The 18,889-nt window shown below is 46.5% G+C and overlaps 1 protein-coding gene across 1 annotated transcript in view; it reads left to right on the forward strand.

Moving 5' to 3' along the window:
* Positions 1-18,889, forward strand: part of DNAH9 (dynein axonemal heavy chain 9) — a 206,270-nt gene that overhangs the window by 169,771 nt on the left and 17,610 nt on the right. The window contains exons 25-30 of the mRNA XM_056866930.1: positions 3,976-4,203; positions 8,370-8,561; positions 10,775-10,966; positions 11,647-11,817; positions 14,034-14,216; positions 16,048-16,437. Coding sequence (XP_056722908.1) covers positions 3,976-4,203; positions 8,370-8,561; positions 10,775-10,966; positions 11,647-11,817; positions 14,034-14,216; positions 16,048-16,437 — 1,356 coding nt within the window. The remainder of the gene's footprint in view (positions 1-3,975; positions 4,204-8,369; positions 8,562-10,774; positions 10,967-11,646; positions 11,818-14,033; positions 14,217-16,047; positions 16,438-18,889) is intronic.

The following is an 18,889-nucleotide window of genomic DNA, read 5'->3' on the forward strand; positions in this document are numbered from 1 at the left end:
CCACATTCAGTAGTAGTAGTAGTAGTAGTAGTAGTAGTAATGAATATACTCGTAAGAACTTGGGGTTTCGCCTGGTTTGCTAGATTTTTAACAATACATGGGAAGCAAGTGTTCCCTATTAGGACTATTTGCGAGTTGGTTTCCTTTATTCCTCATTCTTTTACATAGACAAGGTAATCATATTCAGAATTAATCCATTTTGAAGTAAATTGGCTTAGGCTGTACTGTATGATTGTACTGCATGAGACCCAGAAGGGTACAGAGAAACTCCACTAGATCAAACCTAATCCCATTACTAATGCAAAGAGGAAAAAGAGAGAAATGGCCAAGGATGCTGGCTTGATATGTTCATCCTATTATTTAAGAACAAACAGAAAAAACAGATAGATATCAATTCAAGTACAGTAAAGCAATGGCTGCCTAGGGTGATTGTGAAATACTATTTCTGTAAGGTCTTAAAGATACAACTGGATAAATATCTTTCTGATCTATTTGGACAGCAGGTATCCTACACCAGGGCAGGGAGTTGTGCTTGATAGCTCATGAGATCCCTGCTGACTCTATGATCCTTCTGATTCTTTGGGTCTAGAAAAAGTCATGAGGAGAGGGTTGACATTTTTTTTTAATTGGACCTCTTGCATGGCAACTTAATGTGGTAGGAAAACAAACTATAGTGTCATACATAAAGCTTTACTTGTTTGTACTTAGTTCATGTCTTCAGCTATTAACAGCAAAGAACTAGGCCTGAATGAGAGCCAGTGTGGTGTAGTGGTTACAGTGTCAGACTAGAATATGGGAGACCCAGGTTTGAATCCCTGCTCTGTCATGGAAGCTTGCTGGGTGACCTTGAAATAGTCGCACTCTCTCACCCTAACTCATCTCAGAGGGTTGTAGTGAGATAAAATGGAGGAGAGGAGAGCAATGTAAGCCCCTTTGGGCCCCTAATTGGGAAGAAATGAAATAAATAAAGCTGCTTCTCAAAACACCTTCATGATGTCATCGATCTCAGTTTGTTCCTTTCCCCACCATCAAAACCCACGTTGGCACACACTCTTAGTCCCCTTTCGCTTCTTAAATGAAGCCTAGGTATATATAGAGCCAGCGTGGTGCAGTGGTTAAGAGCGGCGGACTCTAATTTGGAGAACAGGGTTCAGTTCCCCACTCCTCCACATGAAGCCTGCTGGGTGACCTTGGGCCAGTCACAGTTCTCTCAAAACTCTCTCTGCCCATACGGAGGCAGGCAATGGCAAACTACCTCTGAACATCACTTGCCTTGAAAACCCCAAGGAGGGGTGGCACTTTCCACCACAGCTATATATAACAGGAATGAACACAAATCCACCCTCTATTTATCTCTGCCTCCCTATCCCTCCCTTCCCTTTGTGGCCTTCCTTCTGTGAAATATTTAGATGGTAAGCTTCTTGGGGCAGAGACATGTCCTCTTGTGCTGTATAAAGCCCATGCAGGTTGGTGGTGCCTGTATGGATCATAATTTCAATGACAATTGGAAGAAGAGGTTTTGGAAGGTAACTGGATCTCTTGGTTGATGTCTGATATTAAGTTTGGATTGTTTCTCTGAGATTGGCTAGAATTCCTGCCTCTGTCCCAGATGTTTTTCAACTTCAGCCTCTTAATACTCTCACATCTATGCAAAGTCAAGTATGCCAGCTTGACAATTATTAGCAGCAGGTTTCCGATACTAGCCATGGACCACCTGCCAAATTTCTCCTTCATTTTACAAGCATTAATCAACTGGAGGGTTATTAAAAGTTAAGATTCTAGGAGGTTTTTCGTGAAATCTTCAGTGAGGGAATAGCCATCAGCCTGGCAGAATAGTATGGAGGGTCAGGGCTAGGGGTGTGAAAAATAAATAAATAAATTGGTATATTTCAGGTTCAAGTTTGATGAGCCCAATTTTTTTCAGTAAACTTGGAATAAGCCGAATACCCATACCAGTAAATGGGTATTTGGTCTTTATTTTTGGGATTCCTGAAAAGGTTTGGGTCAATTATAGTCTATGGAATTTATTCTCAAGGCTCTGGGGGTGGTGTTTTTTGAGATAGAGTTACCAAATTTGCAATGTAGCTGCAAGGGACTCTCCTTAGATGGACACCAAAGTTTGGTGAAGTTTGGTTGAGAGGGTCCAGTTTTATGGGCCCGCAAAGGGGTCACTGCATCTTCCAGGCACTTGTGAGCCGAGCTGTCAATCGGTGTTCAGGCTCAGAAGTTCAGCATTGCCGAGGACTGGCAGAAAGAGTCAACTGGCAGGCTGGCACCTCAAAGTGTAGGGGCTTTGTTCGTATCTGGGGTGATTAGCATAATATCCATGCAAATTAGATTCCACACTGAGGAAAACAGCTTAAATGCAAGAAAAATAAGGCACAGAAAACATTTCTTTTGGTGACAAATGACATTCTGTGAACAGTCCTTTATTATAGTCATCAACAATCTGATTTCAAGAGATGGTCATGGTGTGGAGAAATGAAGCCAGTACTTGGGGCGACCTTCAGTTTGAGAGCAGATTTTCATGGGGGGGAGGTGGATATCAGAGCCAGCCGAAGTCATGATCAAGGCGGCTATTCTGACGGAGATTGCTCATCCGTGCGGGTGAGGAGTCTTCTTCATAATCTGGATCAGCAGCTGTTAAAGCTGGTGCTTTTAGTTGGAGGGTATATCCCTCCAGACGGGACTGGGTGAGCTCCATCTTTTAAATGATTCTTCTGCTATCCAGATTAATCCACTGAAGGGTGATGGATAGTTTGGTCTGACCAAGTTGGCTCCGATTACACAACCCCTACCTCAAAAGGGCCCCAACTATGGGGTCCTATCAAAACCAGTCAAAGATAGAAAAATGGGAGAAGGCAAAGAGCCATGCATCTGAGCAAAGGTGAATAGCTGAAACCTGAAAAGCCAAATCTCTATTCTGCTTTTTCAGGAATCGCCTATTCGGCTTCGAGCAGATTCCCATGCTTGGTATTTGGCCAAAATTAAACCTGAATATTGGGGAAATGGCTGATCTTGGGCTTATTTTCAGTTTGGGTATATTGATATGCACAGCCCTACTTAGGGCTATGGCCCAATGGCAGAACATCTGCTTGGCATGCAGAAGGTCCTGGGTTCAATCCTTGGCATCTCCAGGTAAAAGGATCAGGTAGTAAGCAATGTGGGAGCGTAGGTGGAATGGTATAGCCCAATCTCATCAGATCTCGGAAACTTAGCAGGATTGGTACTTGGAAGGGAGACCACCAAGAAAGACTCTGCAGAGGAAGGCAACGGCAAACCACCTCTGCTTCTCACTTGCCCTGAAAACCCCTCGCTTGGGTCACCATGACATGTGCACGCACACACACAGTAAGCAATGTGAAATACCTTGGAGAGCTGCTGCCACAGCCTACCAGTCTGAACAGAGAATTCTGACCTGGGTGGACCAATGACCTGATTCAATATAAGGCAGCTTCAAGTGTTTTATGTGTGTGTCTGAATTACTGGATTGTTAGTAAAGGCACCAACATTGCAAAACTGTAAAGACCTCTGTTGAGCAGGATGTGAAATGTGATTTTCTAGTAACTGGCTCAGATTTCAAGGGTGAATTATTTGATTGAAAATTATCAAGCAATTTTATTTCAGCTGCCTACAGAACTGTGTTTTGTCTGGGGGAAATAATGTTACTTCAGCAGCAGTACATTATTCTAACAAACAGAATACCATCATCCTTAAGAAAACAAACACTCTGAGCTGTTCCCTTAATTGCTAGTTATTTGTCTTGATTATTTTGCATTTCAAAGTGTACAAAAAAATCTGCATCCTTTTATGTGCAGCTAATGTCTGTGGAAGAGAATTATAATGTTGAGAGCTATTAAACAAGGTTCTTGTTCTTGACGCTGGAGTGGGTGGAGTGCTTTCCCCCTCCTAGATGGTGCTCATGGTGGCGGCAGCGGTAAAAACCACCTGCTGAACCCTGTTTTCTCCTGCTAGAACATCCACCTGGTGGCCAAGTGGCTGAGTTCTCTGGAGAAGAAGCTGGAGCAGCACAGTGAAGGCAGTCATCTGGAATTCCGTGTCTTCATAAGTGCAGAACCTGCAGCTTCGCCCGAGGGCCATACCATACCTCAGGGGATCCTGGAGAACTCTATCAAAATCACCAATGAGCCCCCAACAGGGATGCATGCCAATCTCCACAAGGCCCTGGATAACTTCAGCCAGGTATTGGTCCTCCATGGGGAAATTTTCAGTGCTTTTACAGCAGCCTTGTAGAAGATCAATGTTCATCAATGACCCGGAGTTGGGGTTAGACAGTGAAGTAGCCAGGTTTGCAGATGACACCACATTATTTAGGGTGGTTAAAACAAAACCGGACTGTGAAGAGCTCCAGAAGGATCTCTACATACTGGAAGAATGGGCATTAAAATGGCAAATGAGATTCAATGTAAGTGTAAAGTGATGAACATTGGGGCAAAAAAATCCCAACTTCACATATACACTGATGGGATCTGTGCTGGCAGCGACAGACCAAGAAAGGGATCTTGGGGTGGTAGTGTGCGGCTGCTGTAAAAAAGGCAAATTCCATGCTGGCCATAATTAGACGAGGAATAGAGAATAAAACTACGGATATCATACTGCCCTTGTACAAATCTATGGTGAGACCACACTTGGAATACTGGGTACAGTTCTGGTCACCACACCTAAAAAAGGATATTACAGAGCTTGAGAAGGTGCAGAAAAGAGCAACCAAAATGATTAGGGGACTAGAGCAGCTGTCCTATGGAGAGCGGTTAAGCCGCTTAGGGCTGTTTAGCTTGGAAAGAAGGCGGCTAAGGGGAGACATGATAGAGGTGTATAAAATTATGCATGGTTTGGAGAGAGTGGACAGGGAGAAAAACTTCTCCCTCTCCGATAATACTAGAACATGGGGTCATCTGCTAAAACTGGAGGGTGAGAAATTCAAAAAAGATAAAAGGAAGTATTTTTTCACACAACTCATAGTTAAATTGTGGAACTCCCTGCCCCAGGATGTGGTGATGGCTGCCAGCTTGGAGGGCTTTAAGAGGGGAGTGGACATATTCATGGAGGAAAAGGGTATTCATGGCTATTAGTTAGAATGGATACTAGTCATGCTGCTACCTATTCTCTCTAGTATCAGAGGAGCATGCCTATTATTTTGGGTGCAGTGGAACACAGGCAGGATGGTGCTGCTGCGGTCGTCTTGTTTGTGGCTTCCCAGAGGCACCTGGATGGCCACTGTGTGAACAGACTGCTGGACTTGATGGGCCTTGGTCTGATCCAGCAGAGCCTTTCTTATGTTCAAACTAATAAACAGCCAATGTATTCATGTGCCCAGTAGCACGTACATACATAGCCAGCTTGGTGTAGTGGTTAAGAGCTGTGGACTCTAATCTGGAGAACTGGGTCTGATTCCCCACTCCTCCACATGAGCGGCGGACTCTAATCTGGTGAACCGGGTTGGTTTCCCCACTCCTACACATGAAGCCAGCAGGGTGACCTTGGGCTAGTCACAGTTCTCTCTGGGCTCTCTTGGTCCCACCTACCTCACAAAGTGTCTGTTGTGGGGAGAGGAAAGGAAGGAGATTATAAGACGGTTTGATTCTCCTTAAAAGATAAAGAAAATCAGCATATACAAACCAACTCTTCTTCCTTTTTTTCTTTGTTGGGCTTGCACTGACTTCTGTGGGTGGTAGGGAGTGGCTTTATACAGATTGAAGCCACTGTTGTACAAAGTGACTGTCCTGTTGCTGTCACTATGTGAGGCAACAGTCTGTGCCCTGGAGCTCTTCTGATTAGAGCTTGTGAAACAGGAGAAATGGGAACTATATGGTTACAGCAACTCCCTTCTAGCTGTTATAGCACACATGCAGGAGTCATCCCTATGCCTTGTACTAGTGATACCGTGCTTTGCTGCTTTCCTAGGGGCAGCAAGAAATCTTCCGCAAGCCACTGTGGGTTTGTTTGCCAGCTGCAGGGCTTGGATGGGAGCCAGTTCCCTGTGCCTTCCAGTCTGGACCAGGGGTTTCAGTTCCAGCGTGGTGTAGTGGTTAAGAGCAGAGGACTCTAACATGGTGAACCAGAATTGATTCTCCACATAAGCTTACTGGGTGACCTTGGGCCAGAAACAGTTCTCTCAGAATTCTCTCAGCCCCACCTACCTCACAAGGTGTTTGTTGTGGGGAGAGGAAGGGAAGGCGATTGTAAGCCGGTTTGAGGTAGAGAAAATCGGGGTATAAAAACCAATTTTTCCTCTTCCTCCTCCTCGGTAGAAAGACACTATGTTCCTGAACTCTGTCGATGGCTTTTGCCCTTACAATATTCTCTGGGATAAGAGCTGGAGTGACTGAGCAGGTGCAGTTTGGTGAAAGTTAACCCCAGTATTCAGAAAGACTTACCGTATTGTCCGGCGTATAAGACGACTTTTTAACCCAGGAAAATCTTCTTAAGTCGGGGGTCGTCTTATACGCCGGGGGTCATCTTATAGGGCGGGTGCTGAAACTTCCGTGCCGGACTGGAGAATCTGCCTGGGGAGCCGCCTCCGCTCTGTCCATGTCTGCCGGAGGAGGGAGGGGAGGCGAGCCTGGTAAGGGCGCTCGCTGCCTGGCTGGGAGTCGGAGCCAGGCGCACCGGGGTGCATGGAGGGAAGCACTCGGCCGCTCAGCGGCGCAAGGCAGGCAGGCAGGCGGCTGGCTGGCCGGCTGGCCGGGGCTGGGGCGGCCGCTCTCCCCACATCCTTCTCCGCCTCCTGGCTCCTGCCCACCCGCTCCGGCATCGTGACTGCAGCTGCGCTGCGCTCCAGCCCAGACTGAGGGTGGTTCGGGGCTGAGCGAATGCAGGTGGGCGGGCTGCGCGCTCCTCCTCCTCCTCCTCCTCGGCCCCCCTGCCTCCCTCCCTCCCCACCTCCCTCCCCGCCTGCATGTTGGTGCGTCTGGCTCCACTCTTGCAGCGCGGCCAAGAATGTGACCAACTCCCCAGGCGGGGCTCTTCCAGGAACAGGCGCCGCTTCCCCCCGGCCCGGCTCGGCTCCCGGCCCTTGTGCAAAAGGCGAGCAAAGGGGGGCGGCAGGGGAGCGCGCGAGGGGCGGGCCTCGGCTGCGGAGGACTATATCCCAAACTCTATATTTTAACTGGAAAAGTTGGGGGTCTTCTTATACGCCCAGTCGTCTTATATGCCGGACAATACGGTACTTTGTTTCCATCCACTGTCATTCATCTGAGATTCCAGGAAAAGAGAGGGGGAAATCTTAAATATGTCCTCATTCTCATCCTGCCTCTATTTCCTGCAATCGGATTGTAATTAACGTTCTCCAACTGTTGGATTCTTACAGAATGTCTCTTTTCCTTCAAATCCGGTTGTGGGTGGGAGCAGTCGTGTGATACCTTGTTTGACTGCCTTGAGCTACTGTTCCAGATAATGGAAGACTAGTTCAAACACAGCCTTTGGAGCAGAGTGACAAAGAGTTTATTACTGTGTTCATTTTATGTGAAGAGTATGGCTTGCTACTGCATCGGCACCACATTAATGTTTCGCAGCTAGACAACTGTGTGAGGCCAAATAAGGACAAGAGTGTATTTGTCCCAGAGCCTTGACTGAGGCCTTTGTCTCGTTTTTGCATGCAGGAGCCCGTAACCCTTGGGGCATGATCCTGTTTCTCAGGACTCTGACTTACAGCACTCTCTGCAGGACCTACATGTCTGAATAATAGCTTCTGGCTGATTTCCCCCCTGTTCTCTATTATTCTGCATTGGCTCTGTAATGAAGAGCTAGAGTATACATGCCAGAACTGCAGCCTATGGGCACAGGCTTGAATCTGTTGTTCTCAAAGGAATGGGCCAGAATGTTTGGGCTGGAAGGATTCTGAAAAGTCCACCATGGTCTTCTGTGGAGTCCAGTGATTAACATCATCCAAAACAACTCTATCATAGATTAACCCACGTAGTACAAGAATACACACATCGAGATTGTACCGTGCCATCAGCAGAATGCAGGAATAGCCAAAACGCACCCTCCCCAAAGTGCTTGTGAATGAGGGAAAGACAGCGCAAGCAACATGGTCCTTGCTCATCTACAAAGACCCCAAGAGCAAGCTTCCAGATGACATCTGATGTAGACATTTAGAGCGATTTTTTTTTAAATGTACTTATGTCACTAGTAGCTCTCAAAGTAGATAAATTATCTGGGTCACAACTGGAGAATAAGTTAACCAGGCAGTTAACTTTGAGCCTAAAAAGAAAAAATTGACCCTAGATATGGCATCTAGTTCAGTTATCCAGCGTATGTAGGGTTTGGTTATTTGTAATTTTTTTAGGCCCCTGCTGAAGGTTCAGTATGATGCACACATTACTCTTCCCGTGTTTGTCTTACAGGACACCCTGGAGATGTGTACCCGTGAGAATGAATTTAAGAGCATCCTTTTTGCCCTATGTTACTTTCATGCTGTGGTGGCGGAAAGGCGCAAGTTTGGGCCTCAAGGTTGGAACCGCTTGTATCCCTTCAACACGGGAGATCTCACCATTTCAGTCAATGTTCTCTACAATTACTTGGAGGCTAGTTCAAAGGTGAGCTGAGGGTGTGAGTTGCGTCACGTGGACTATAATATACACATGAGCACACGAAACTTCCTTTTATTTATTTATTTATTTATTTACTCGAACTTCTACCCTGCCCTCCCCAGCCAAGTCCGGGCTGAATCAGACCCTTAGTCCATCAAGGTCAGCACTGTCTACTCAAGAGGCAGCAGTTCTCCAGCAGCAGTTCTCCAGCGTCTCAGGTGGAGGTCTGTCATATCACCTAGTCCCTGATTACTTAATTATTTGTTTGTTTGTTTGTTATTTCCAATTTCTATCCCGCCCTCCCCAGCGGAAACCAGACTCAGGGCAAGTAACAATGTTAAAAACAGCTTACAGGCACAATATATATTCATTAGAACTCTAAAACCCTTCATAAACGATCATGTTAAAACAGCAGATGACACAAAGAAAATGGTTACCACTAAAAAAGCATTGCAGCTAGGCATTACCCCCCATAGATCGTAAGTTTAACTAAAACAAAATGGGGGGGGGAGGTAGGGAGGCCAGCGCAGACGACGTCATGACTGTCCTCAATTGTAGGCCTGGTGGAATAACTCCTTTTTACAAGCCCTGCGGAACTCTTTAAGGTCCTGCAGGGCTTTGATGTTGCTAGGGAGAGTGTTCTGCCAGGCCGGAGCCAGGGCTGAAGAAGCCCTGGCTCTTTTCGAGGACAGCTGCACACTCTTAGGGCCAGGGACCACCAGTACGTTATTAGCCTTTAACTGGTGGCACTGGGGATTGGACCTGGGACCTTCCACAAGCCAAGCAGATGCTCTACCACTGTGCCACAGCTAGGGTTGCCAACCTCCAGGTGGTGCAAACAACAATCAGCATGGGGCTCAACAAATTCTAATACATATGCAACTATATCTAACTATTTACATACTTTTATTATAACTACACCTCAACAGGTTGCCATCTCCAGTCCTGGATTTCTTGTTACTTTTGATAGGGAGTTGATGCCTTTTGAACTTTGTATTCAGGCACACCCCGACTTTCTGTATGAACTTATTGCGCTGACAATTGTTTGTTTCCTTTTTGATTTTGTAATACAAGCATAGTATAAGCACCCAAGGATTGAATAGTTATCAACCTGTTGAGGTGTTTAAAGAAAGTTATAATAAAAGTATGTCAATAGTTAGATATAGTTGCATATGTATTAGAATTTGTTGAGCCCCATGCTGATTGTTGTTATACAGTTTCTACTATAGCAGCATAGGTTTTCTGTTTGTTAGAGGAACCTCCAGGTGGTGGCTGGCGATCTCCCGCTATTACAACTGATCTCCAGCTGATAGAAATTAGTTCAGCTGGAGAAAGTGGCTGCTTTGGCGGTTGGTCTCTATGGCATTGAAGTCCCTCCCCTCTCTAAACCCCGCCCTTCTCAGGCTCCACCCCCAAAATTTCCAGGTATTTCCCAACCTGGAGATGGCAACAGTAGCCACAGCCCCTCCTCAAACAAGTGCAAAAATCATGCTTGTTTGTTTCAGAAAGGTTATTATATGCTCGGTGGCTCTGATTCTGGTAGCTTTACAGATAGGCCACTTTTTCCTCCATCCCACTCTATTTTAGTGGTTCTAGGAAACATCTGTCTTTTTAACTGCCCCTGTTTCTTTAAACACTCATTTCTGGTCTGTCTGTGTCTCCACCATGACAGTCCTATGAAAATATTTGGAAATGTTTGGCTGCCAAGATAGATGTGTTCACTCCAGAAAAGGGGGGGGGGAGACTTGTTTTAAGTAACAATCCTCCCACCCTCCCCCACATCGTACATATACACACACAGTCTGTTCGGCAGTCTGGGCTTTCCCTGAATCTCCTGCGTGCTAGATGGAGTGATTTAACTGCTATGAAAGGTTCAGTTTCTTAGAAAAACGAACTGGTGATGAAAGCATTCGCTGAGGCTTAAGCTTGAAAAGGCCAGAGCATGAGACTGCTGCTAGGAAGCAGCACCTCTCATAGGGTTGCCAGGTCCCTCTACGCCACCGGCGGGAGGTTTTTGGGGCGGAGCCTGAGGAGGGCGGGGTTTGGGGAGGGGACTTCAATGCCATAGAGTCCAATGGTCAAAGTGGCCATTTTCTCCAGGTGAATTGATCTCTATCGGCTGGAGATCAGTTGTAATAGCAGATCTCCAGCTAGTACCTGGAGGTTAGCAACCCTAACCTCTCACAATCTGCCCACACCCACTTGCCTGTTGTTTTTAGGTACCCTATGATGACCTGAGGTACCTCTTTGGGGAGATCATGTACGGAGGACATATCACAGACGACTGGGACAGGCGCCTCTGTAAGACCTATCTGGAGGAATTCATTAAGCCTGAAATGCTGGAGGGAGAATTCTTACTGGCTCCAGGTTTTCCCCTCCCAGGGAACCTAGACTACAATGGCTATCACCAGGTAACCCTCTTGTTGCCGTTTTGTTCGTCCTACCGATGTTCATTTTCTCTCTGACAGTCTTATGAGGGAATAATTAGAGACACAGAGTTCCAAGTCATATTTGTTGCCTTTTCTGGTGAGCGGTTCCCAGTTTAAAGGTAATGTGACATTTCATCATGTGCTCAGTCCGTTCATGCATGAATAGGAGAAGCATTTTTGTTTCAAACCCCTTGCTGATGACAGAGGCGTTCATTAGTTTTACCATTATGTATTGGTCTTTATTAATACTTTGTTTATATATCAACTTTTCTTCAATGTGTCTGGCAGCACCTTTTAATCTGTATCTGTTTACAGGTTCATTTCCAGTTTGCAGGAAGGGGGTGGGATATAGAGAATGACAAAGGATTTTTTTTAAAGAAGCAAACATATGAGATCACTCATTAGAGTATGGTCTATTTCCAAGTTAAGAACTCAAACTACTGGTGAGGTACATACCAAATCGAGACACAAAACGGATCCCTGTCTGAAACAAGGGCCAAATATGGCAACTGCCAATTTGGGCTTGGCTGGTGTTGCTGATCATCACCTCAAAGCTCTTGCCAGCTCCATCTTTGGTTTCCTAGTGGCTCTGAAGCCCCTCTGACAGAATTGTGTGTGGCGTCTGTTCTCCTACTGAGTGTCGATTGGGTTTTCCTGCCCAGTATATAGATGACGCCTTGCCTGCTGAGTCTCCATACCTTTATGGCCTCCACCCCAATGCAGAAATTGGCTTCTTGACCCAAACCTCAGAAAAGCTGTTCCGTACCATTTTGGAGCTGCAGCCTCGGAACACCAGCTTAGGAGAAGGTGCGGGGACTACCCGGGAAGAGAAGGTGAGTGAAGGGATCACATTGGAGCCTTTACCATCGGCCTAGAGGTAACTTTGCATCATTTTAGCCTGATCTTAAGTATTTCTGAGGAATGCTGGCTAGCTCTGTACCCACGCATAAACATTTAGTACTATGCAGGCATAAGGCATCTCCACACAGCTGTAATTAGAGTCATACAAGGTTCTGGAACTCTGCCCTCTTGTAACATAGTTATTGCCCTATGTGGTCATTGCAGGGAAATGACCATTGCTTGGTTCCTGAGTTCTGCTAATTGCGCTGATGAATGGTGATTGTCATACGATTGTCATACGATACAATTAATCACATATACAAGCTAGGGTGCTGCTAATTCACATACTTGAACACTTGGTCCATCCAAGTCAGTATTGTCTACTCAGACCGACGTCGGCTCTCCAGGGTCTCAGTCAGAGGTCTTTCACATCACCTACTTGCCCAGTCCCTGTAACTGGAGATGCCAGAGATTGAACCTGAGACCTTTTGCATGCCATACAGGAGCCACGACCCCTCCCCTCGCACGCTCCTTGCATGCCAAGCAGATGCTCTACCACTGAGCCACGGCCCTTCCCCTCCTTCATGTTCCTTGCTCCCCTCCTTGCGTGCTTGTGCGGAAACCTCAGCAAGACTGCGACACTTCTCCTCAGTTCCAGTTCTGTGGGCAGATGAGGACCCACAGGGCTTGGAGCATCCCCACTCTCTGAATCACAGGGTCTGGTTATGTTAGCAGTGCTCCCCACTAAAAGGAAAGCAACCTGATCAGGCTTTAAAGGAACTTAGTTAGCATTCGTCTTCCTTCCTCCTCCTCTGCGCCAACTCATTTCTTAAACCATCATTCCATGGTATCAACTTCTAAGCCAGCAAAAACAATCTGTGCGAGTTATTTTTCTATCTATTAAGGGTAGCCTTTACTTCATTTTAGGCTCCATTCAGCACCTATGATGGGGCGGGAAGGTCAATGTAAAAAAAAAAGTTGATGCCGAGTGACCTTTCTTTGTGTGTGAAGATTGAGAATCTGTCCCATTATTTGCTACTTTTTATACTCAAAGGATAGAATTAAATGGCTGAAACCCATCTAGGGTAGAATTACTTCTTGAACACCCAAGTCTTCTGAGTGGCACAAGAAACATTCAGATAAGGTCCTGTTTTGCTGTGATTGCAACTAGGATTCAGCCAAAACTGTGAGTACACATAGTGGCAAACAGTCAGAGTTACGGTAGTTAATGAAGCTCTATAATGATGCATCCATCTTGGGCAAAAATGGCAGTGTGTGTTTCAGGTCAGGAAAATGGCAGTGGTGGGGAGGCTTAATTCCCCTCTCCCCATGGTACTGATTAGGGTTGCCAACCTCCAGGTGGTGGCTGGAGATCTACTTCTATTACAGCTGATCTCCAGGCGACAGAGATAAGTTCCCCTGGAGAAAATGGCCACTTTGGCAATTGGATTCTATGGCATCGAAGTCCCTCCCCTCTTCCAACCCTGCCCTCCTCAGACTCCACCCCCAAAATCTCTAGGTATTTCCCAACCCAGAGTTGGCAACCCTAGTACTGATCCAAATCAGACCCATGTATGTCTGGGAAGGTCAGAACTCCCAGATCACGCCTGTCAACTGATTCCAGGGGCAAACCTGGGAAAAGAGTATCATGTAGTTGGGCACTGGCTCAGGATATCTTCTGAGGTCCAAAGATAACCATACTTCCAAATTTAAGTGCCAGGGAACCTGGAGACTGATGGTGTTGTCTTGTTCTCACTGTGCTGAGATAGTTCACCTTAAAATTCCATTTAAAATAATTTCCTGCATTTGTCAATAACATATGAATAAAATTGCTCATAAACGCTGCAATACTACATGCTCTTCTGTTTGATTTTACTTTTATAGCCTCATCCATCTCACTGAACTAGCCCAACCTTACAATGAGGCACAGGGGAGAATCAGAAGGAAAGGAAAGAATAGGCTCCTGCGTAATGTGTGGCCATTTCTAAATCATCTCTATAAAATGAGCCAGTTTGACTGCTTGTAGGTATTTAGGTAGTAATAATCCATTGGGTGGGTTGATTTAGAGGAGCCTGGCTTGGCTCAGCTCATCTGTATTCTGCCAGACATAAGTTTATCTTTCTCAGCGCAGCCACGACTAGTGGATTCTCTCTGCTGGCTTCTGCAAGTGGCCCTTAGAAACCTCCTCTCGCCTCCTTTTGGCATGCAGGTGAAAGCACTGCTGGATGACATCCTGGAGAAGCTGACTGATGAGTTTAACATTCCAGAGCTGATGGCCAAGGTGGAAGAGAGGACCCCATACATTGTTGTGGCATTCCAGGAGTGTGAACGAATGAACCTCCTGACTAGTGAGATCCGGAGGTCACTGAGGGAGCTGGACTTGGGGCTAAAGGTAGGTGCTATTTGTTGTTTAACTATGAAGATTTTTTGTATGTTGTTTTTTGGGATAGGGGAAGTATCCCAGTCGTGGATTTTGACCTGCTAGTAGAAGACCAGTGATCTATGTGACTGAGCACCTAAGTTTTTCTACACGGGAGTGGGATAAGAAGAGTTGGTTTTTATATGCCTACTTTCTCCACCACTTAAAGAAGAATTAAACCTGCGTACATTCACCTTCCCTTCCCCTCCCCACAACAGACACCCTGTGAGATAGGTGAGGCTGAGAGAGCTCTAAGAGAACTGTGACTAGGCCAAGGTCACGCAGCTGGCTTCATGTATAGGAGTGGGGAAACCAACCCAGTTCTCCAGATTAACGTCAGCCGCTCATGTGGAGGAGTAGGGAATCAGACCTGGTTCTCCAGATTAGAGACCACCGCTCTTAACCACTACACCACACTGGCTCTCCACTACAGAAGCAGCAGCGAGCGGCATGGAAGCACACAGGAATGGCATCCGCCTGCCCTGTCCCCGTGCTGCTGGCTTCTGTTGCCGCACCACCTCCTCCTCTTTGCCTTTTTTGCATCAGTGCGAAAGTGGCAAGGCAGGGACAATTGCGATGGGCCCCTGCAATGACAGTAGCAGCCACAACTGGCTGCTAGGTTCTAGACTAGAGACCTCACAGCCCTTAGTCTGCTAGCTAGCCTGTCCGCTTCCCTCCTGTCACCCATACACAGTCCATCTTGTGTCTAGGCCCTACAGGTTTCCTCTGCCCTTTCCCTCCAGCCCTCTATCCTTCCTTCAGGTTCTTCTTTGTTAGTGTCCTGCTCTGTTTTGCACCACTCCTGCAATCCTCTGGGCTCTTTTGTCGTTTAGCTCAAGAATTATGTGTGCATATAGAGAGAAGCAAGGGGAGGAACTGTGCAGTTTTCAATAGGATAACATATATTTTCTTATGCCTCTCTAGATATTACAAAAAATGCTGATCACCCAACACCTCCACTATCATTTGCAGGCTGGAATGAGGTGCTGTTGGTTGCTAGTGTAGCCAGCCAAGAATTGAGAATTCAACCTATTTTGACAGGTTCACACTCCCCGTAAGGAAGCAGGCTTGCAGCTCCATCTTCAGATGGAGACCCTGACCTCTGTTGTTGCACATGCCTTTTTGTTTGAGAGGCAGGATCTGGCCATGTTATCAGGAGACACTGGTACACTGCCCTCCTTGCTGCTGTGGAGCATGTATGTCGTTTTTCAGGAAGCGCAGGCTAGAGGTGTTCTCTCTTGCCTCTCCCTTGCTGAACTCCCAACCTCAGCTCCCCTGTTGGAAGCCCTGTTCAAAAACCTGTGTGCCTCCTTATAGAGTCAGAACTCTAATGCAGAGTTAGACCTCTAATTTAATGCTGCCAATCCTGCTGGGGGTAAAGGGAAGATGACTGGGGAAGGCACTGGCAAACCACCCTGTAAACAAAGTCTGCCTAGGAAATGTCGGGAGGTGACATCACCCCATGGGTCAGGAATGACCCGGTGCTTGCACAGGGGACCTTTACATTTTTAATCCTGTTTTTGGTTCCTCTTAATGGCTTTTGTGGGTTATTTTGGTGTTGAGCTTTTCGCATTTTTAATGTGGTACGTTTTGAATTTTTTGGTATAAGCTTTTTGAGAACCAGTTATTGACTGAATGCATGGGACAGAAATGGTTCAAATAAAGACTTTGATACGTGGCACACTCTTGTAAATGAGACATTAGGACTGATCCATATTCCATTTTTACAGATTCGCTACATTTTGTTATATCACCTGAGACCACTGTTTTGCAACTCATGCTCTTTTTCCTGACATATTTACAGGGTGAATTAACTATGACCAGTGATATGGAGACCCTACAAAATGCCATCTTCTTAGACACAGTGCCTGAGTCATGGACCAGGAGGGCTTATCCTTCCATGGCTGGTCTCTGTGGCTGGTTTGCTGACCTCCTCAATCGTATCAAGGAGCTGGAGACGTGGACAGGGGACTTCATGCTACCATCTGTGGTGTGGCTGGCTGGCTTCTTCAACCCCCAGTCTTTCTTGACAGCCATAATGCAGTCCATGGCCCGAAAGAATGAGTGGCCACTGGACAAAATGACCCTACAGTGTGACGTGACCAAAAGAAATCGTGAGGATTTTACCAGCCCACCACGGGAAGGAGCATACATCCATGGCTTTTTCATGGAAGGAGCACGCTGGGATATGCAGGTATATATGAACATTGAGGGGTGGCCACTGGAGAGTTAAATACTATGGCTTGCAAGCTAAAGCCATGGATCATTTAAATAAATAAAGTGCAGATTTGGTTAGTTGGTGTGGCAGACCCCGTAGGGTTTTCAAGGCAAGAGACTTTCAGAGGTGGTTTGCCATTGCTTGCCTCTGCGTGAGCTGAGAGAGAACTGCAGGCATCATGTGAAGGAATGAGGAATCGAACCCGGTTCTCCAGGTTAGAGTCTGCTGCTCTTAACCACTACACCACACTCTCTCATGATAAATAAAGCGCAGATTTGGTTAGTTAGCATAATTGATTTTAATTTCAGATTTTGCATTTCCTTGGCGCATAATCAGTGTTAGGCTTGGTGAAGAATTTGGATTTCTTATTCTTTTTAAGGCTGAGAGTGAACATCGTCCTATCTAAAACCTCTGCCAAAAGGAGCAGCTGGTGCGGCTGTCAGCCTTGGAGTTAAAAGGCTTATTGGCTCATGTCCCTCAACAGATGTCTCCAAATCAATAATTTCCCTTTCATTTCCTACCTTTGCAATTTCAAAGGACCAGAGGTCAGAACTGTTGCCTTGGTAGATTTCCTGACCGTGCATCATCCCCAGAGAAGAATGAGCCAAGACTGAGTGGTCAGAGCATCTGAGGAGATTTTGAGGCCGCCATGTATGCTAAAATAATTGGGCCCAGAGTGACTGGAACTGAGGGGTGTATCTCTCATCTTTCTATTTTTCTTTAAAAAAATAACACACATGAGGGGTGCATACCTAACCATACTTGAAACTTTGTGACTGCTATACGTGTCTAGCTATGGAAAGGGAAACACTGGATGGCAATTTGGATCTGAGTAGGTTTCCAGAAGGTGTGCAGTAAACTGTTCTCCTCAGGATGGCTTCTTCTGGCTGTTTTGCATTTTTCATAATTTGTGCTGCATCCAGAAATGTGTTCCCTCCAGCCAGCTCTGCTTAGCTATATTGGGAAGCCGCTCAGCGTCGTTCACAGAATTCCACTTCGGTAAAAGGGCACTTCAGGAATCCAAAGACTTGTGTCTTTGCTCTGTAGCAAGGATATTACCACAAGGACTGGGTTCAGGGTAAGGGAGCAGGAAAAATTGCACAAAGTTATGCCTCATATTCAAAAGGTTTTCAGTTAAACACAAGTCTTTTTACTTAAAGAATATTTCAGAGAACAATTCCGTCATCTCCTTCTTCAGAGATTTGCCTTTGGCTGAATGAAACCAGTAGACCAGTGGTGTCGAACTCAATTGTTACGAGGGCCAGATATGACATAAATGTCATGCCTCGCCACCCCAATTTGAGAGTGAGGGGGTGGCTTCCTTGGCTGGCTCGCGGGTTGGATCCAGCTCACGGGCCTTATGTTTGACATCCCTGAGTAGACCCCTGAGTAGACAAGCCTAACCATCATCCCCAGACATTTGTATCTTCCCCATTATTGGATCCTAATGGTGGATGTGAATGGCATTAATGTGGAATTGTCTGTGCTTGGAGTGGGGACCAGCCCATGGCGGTAGGAGAAGGCCAACATAGACATACAATGTTGGGGAGAACCAAGACACAACTTTATTGATTACAGGTTCCTGAGGTCTTGGCACTGCATAGGCTGGGGGCAGTGGGTGTAGCTGTCAGCCCAAATGCTGTCTGCACCTTTTCCAACCTGCCTGCAGGGATAACTGAGGGAAGAGGGTTGGCTTTAGAACAGGAAGCAGTGGGTGCTATTCCTTCGTGGGGGTGTGGTCAGTGCATCAGCCCTGAGATGGGTTGTAGGGTTGCCAGGTCCCTCTTCGCCACCGGTGGGAGGTTTTTAGGGCGAAACCAGAGGAGTATAGGGTTTGGGGAGGGGAGGGACTTCAATGCCATAGATGCCAATGGCCAAAGTGGCCATTTTCTCCAGCTGAACTAATCTCTATCGGCTGGAGATCAGTTGTAATAGCAGGAGATCTCCAGCTAGTACCTGGAGGTTGGCAACCCTAATTGGTTGTCATACATTCCCACCCCACACAAAGCCCCTTAATGACCCTTTTTGGTCATACAGGGAGCTCACCCTACACAACCTCTACTATGTTCCCCCAGCTAATGCCTAAACATCAGCAGCTGGTTGTGATGGCTGTGCTCCTAGTAGTAATACAAACGTACATAGTATTTGCTGTGGGGAAGGTGAAAAACTCAGAATCTATTAGCCAATCAAAGCCCTGGGTAAAATTCTTTTCTGGCCCTGTTAACCAGCGACCCACCCCACCCTTGTGGACATAGCAAAAGGATGGGTAGCCACAACAGAAGTGCAATTCGAAAACATGGGGTAGGAGGGTGGGTTGTTGCTGGAAGAGAGTTTCTGAATGCCTAGCCTACTGCAGCCCCTTCCTTTTCAACATGAGCTGCAGACCAGATTAGGGTTGCCAACCTCCAGCCAAGGCCTGGAGACTCCT

This window comes from Euleptes europaea, chromosome 1 (genome assembly GCF_029931775.1).
Source record: "Euleptes europaea isolate rEulEur1 chromosome 1, rEulEur1.hap1, whole genome shotgun sequence".
Lineage (NCBI taxonomy): Eukaryota > Metazoa > Chordata > Lepidosauria > Squamata > Sphaerodactylidae > Euleptes > Euleptes europaea.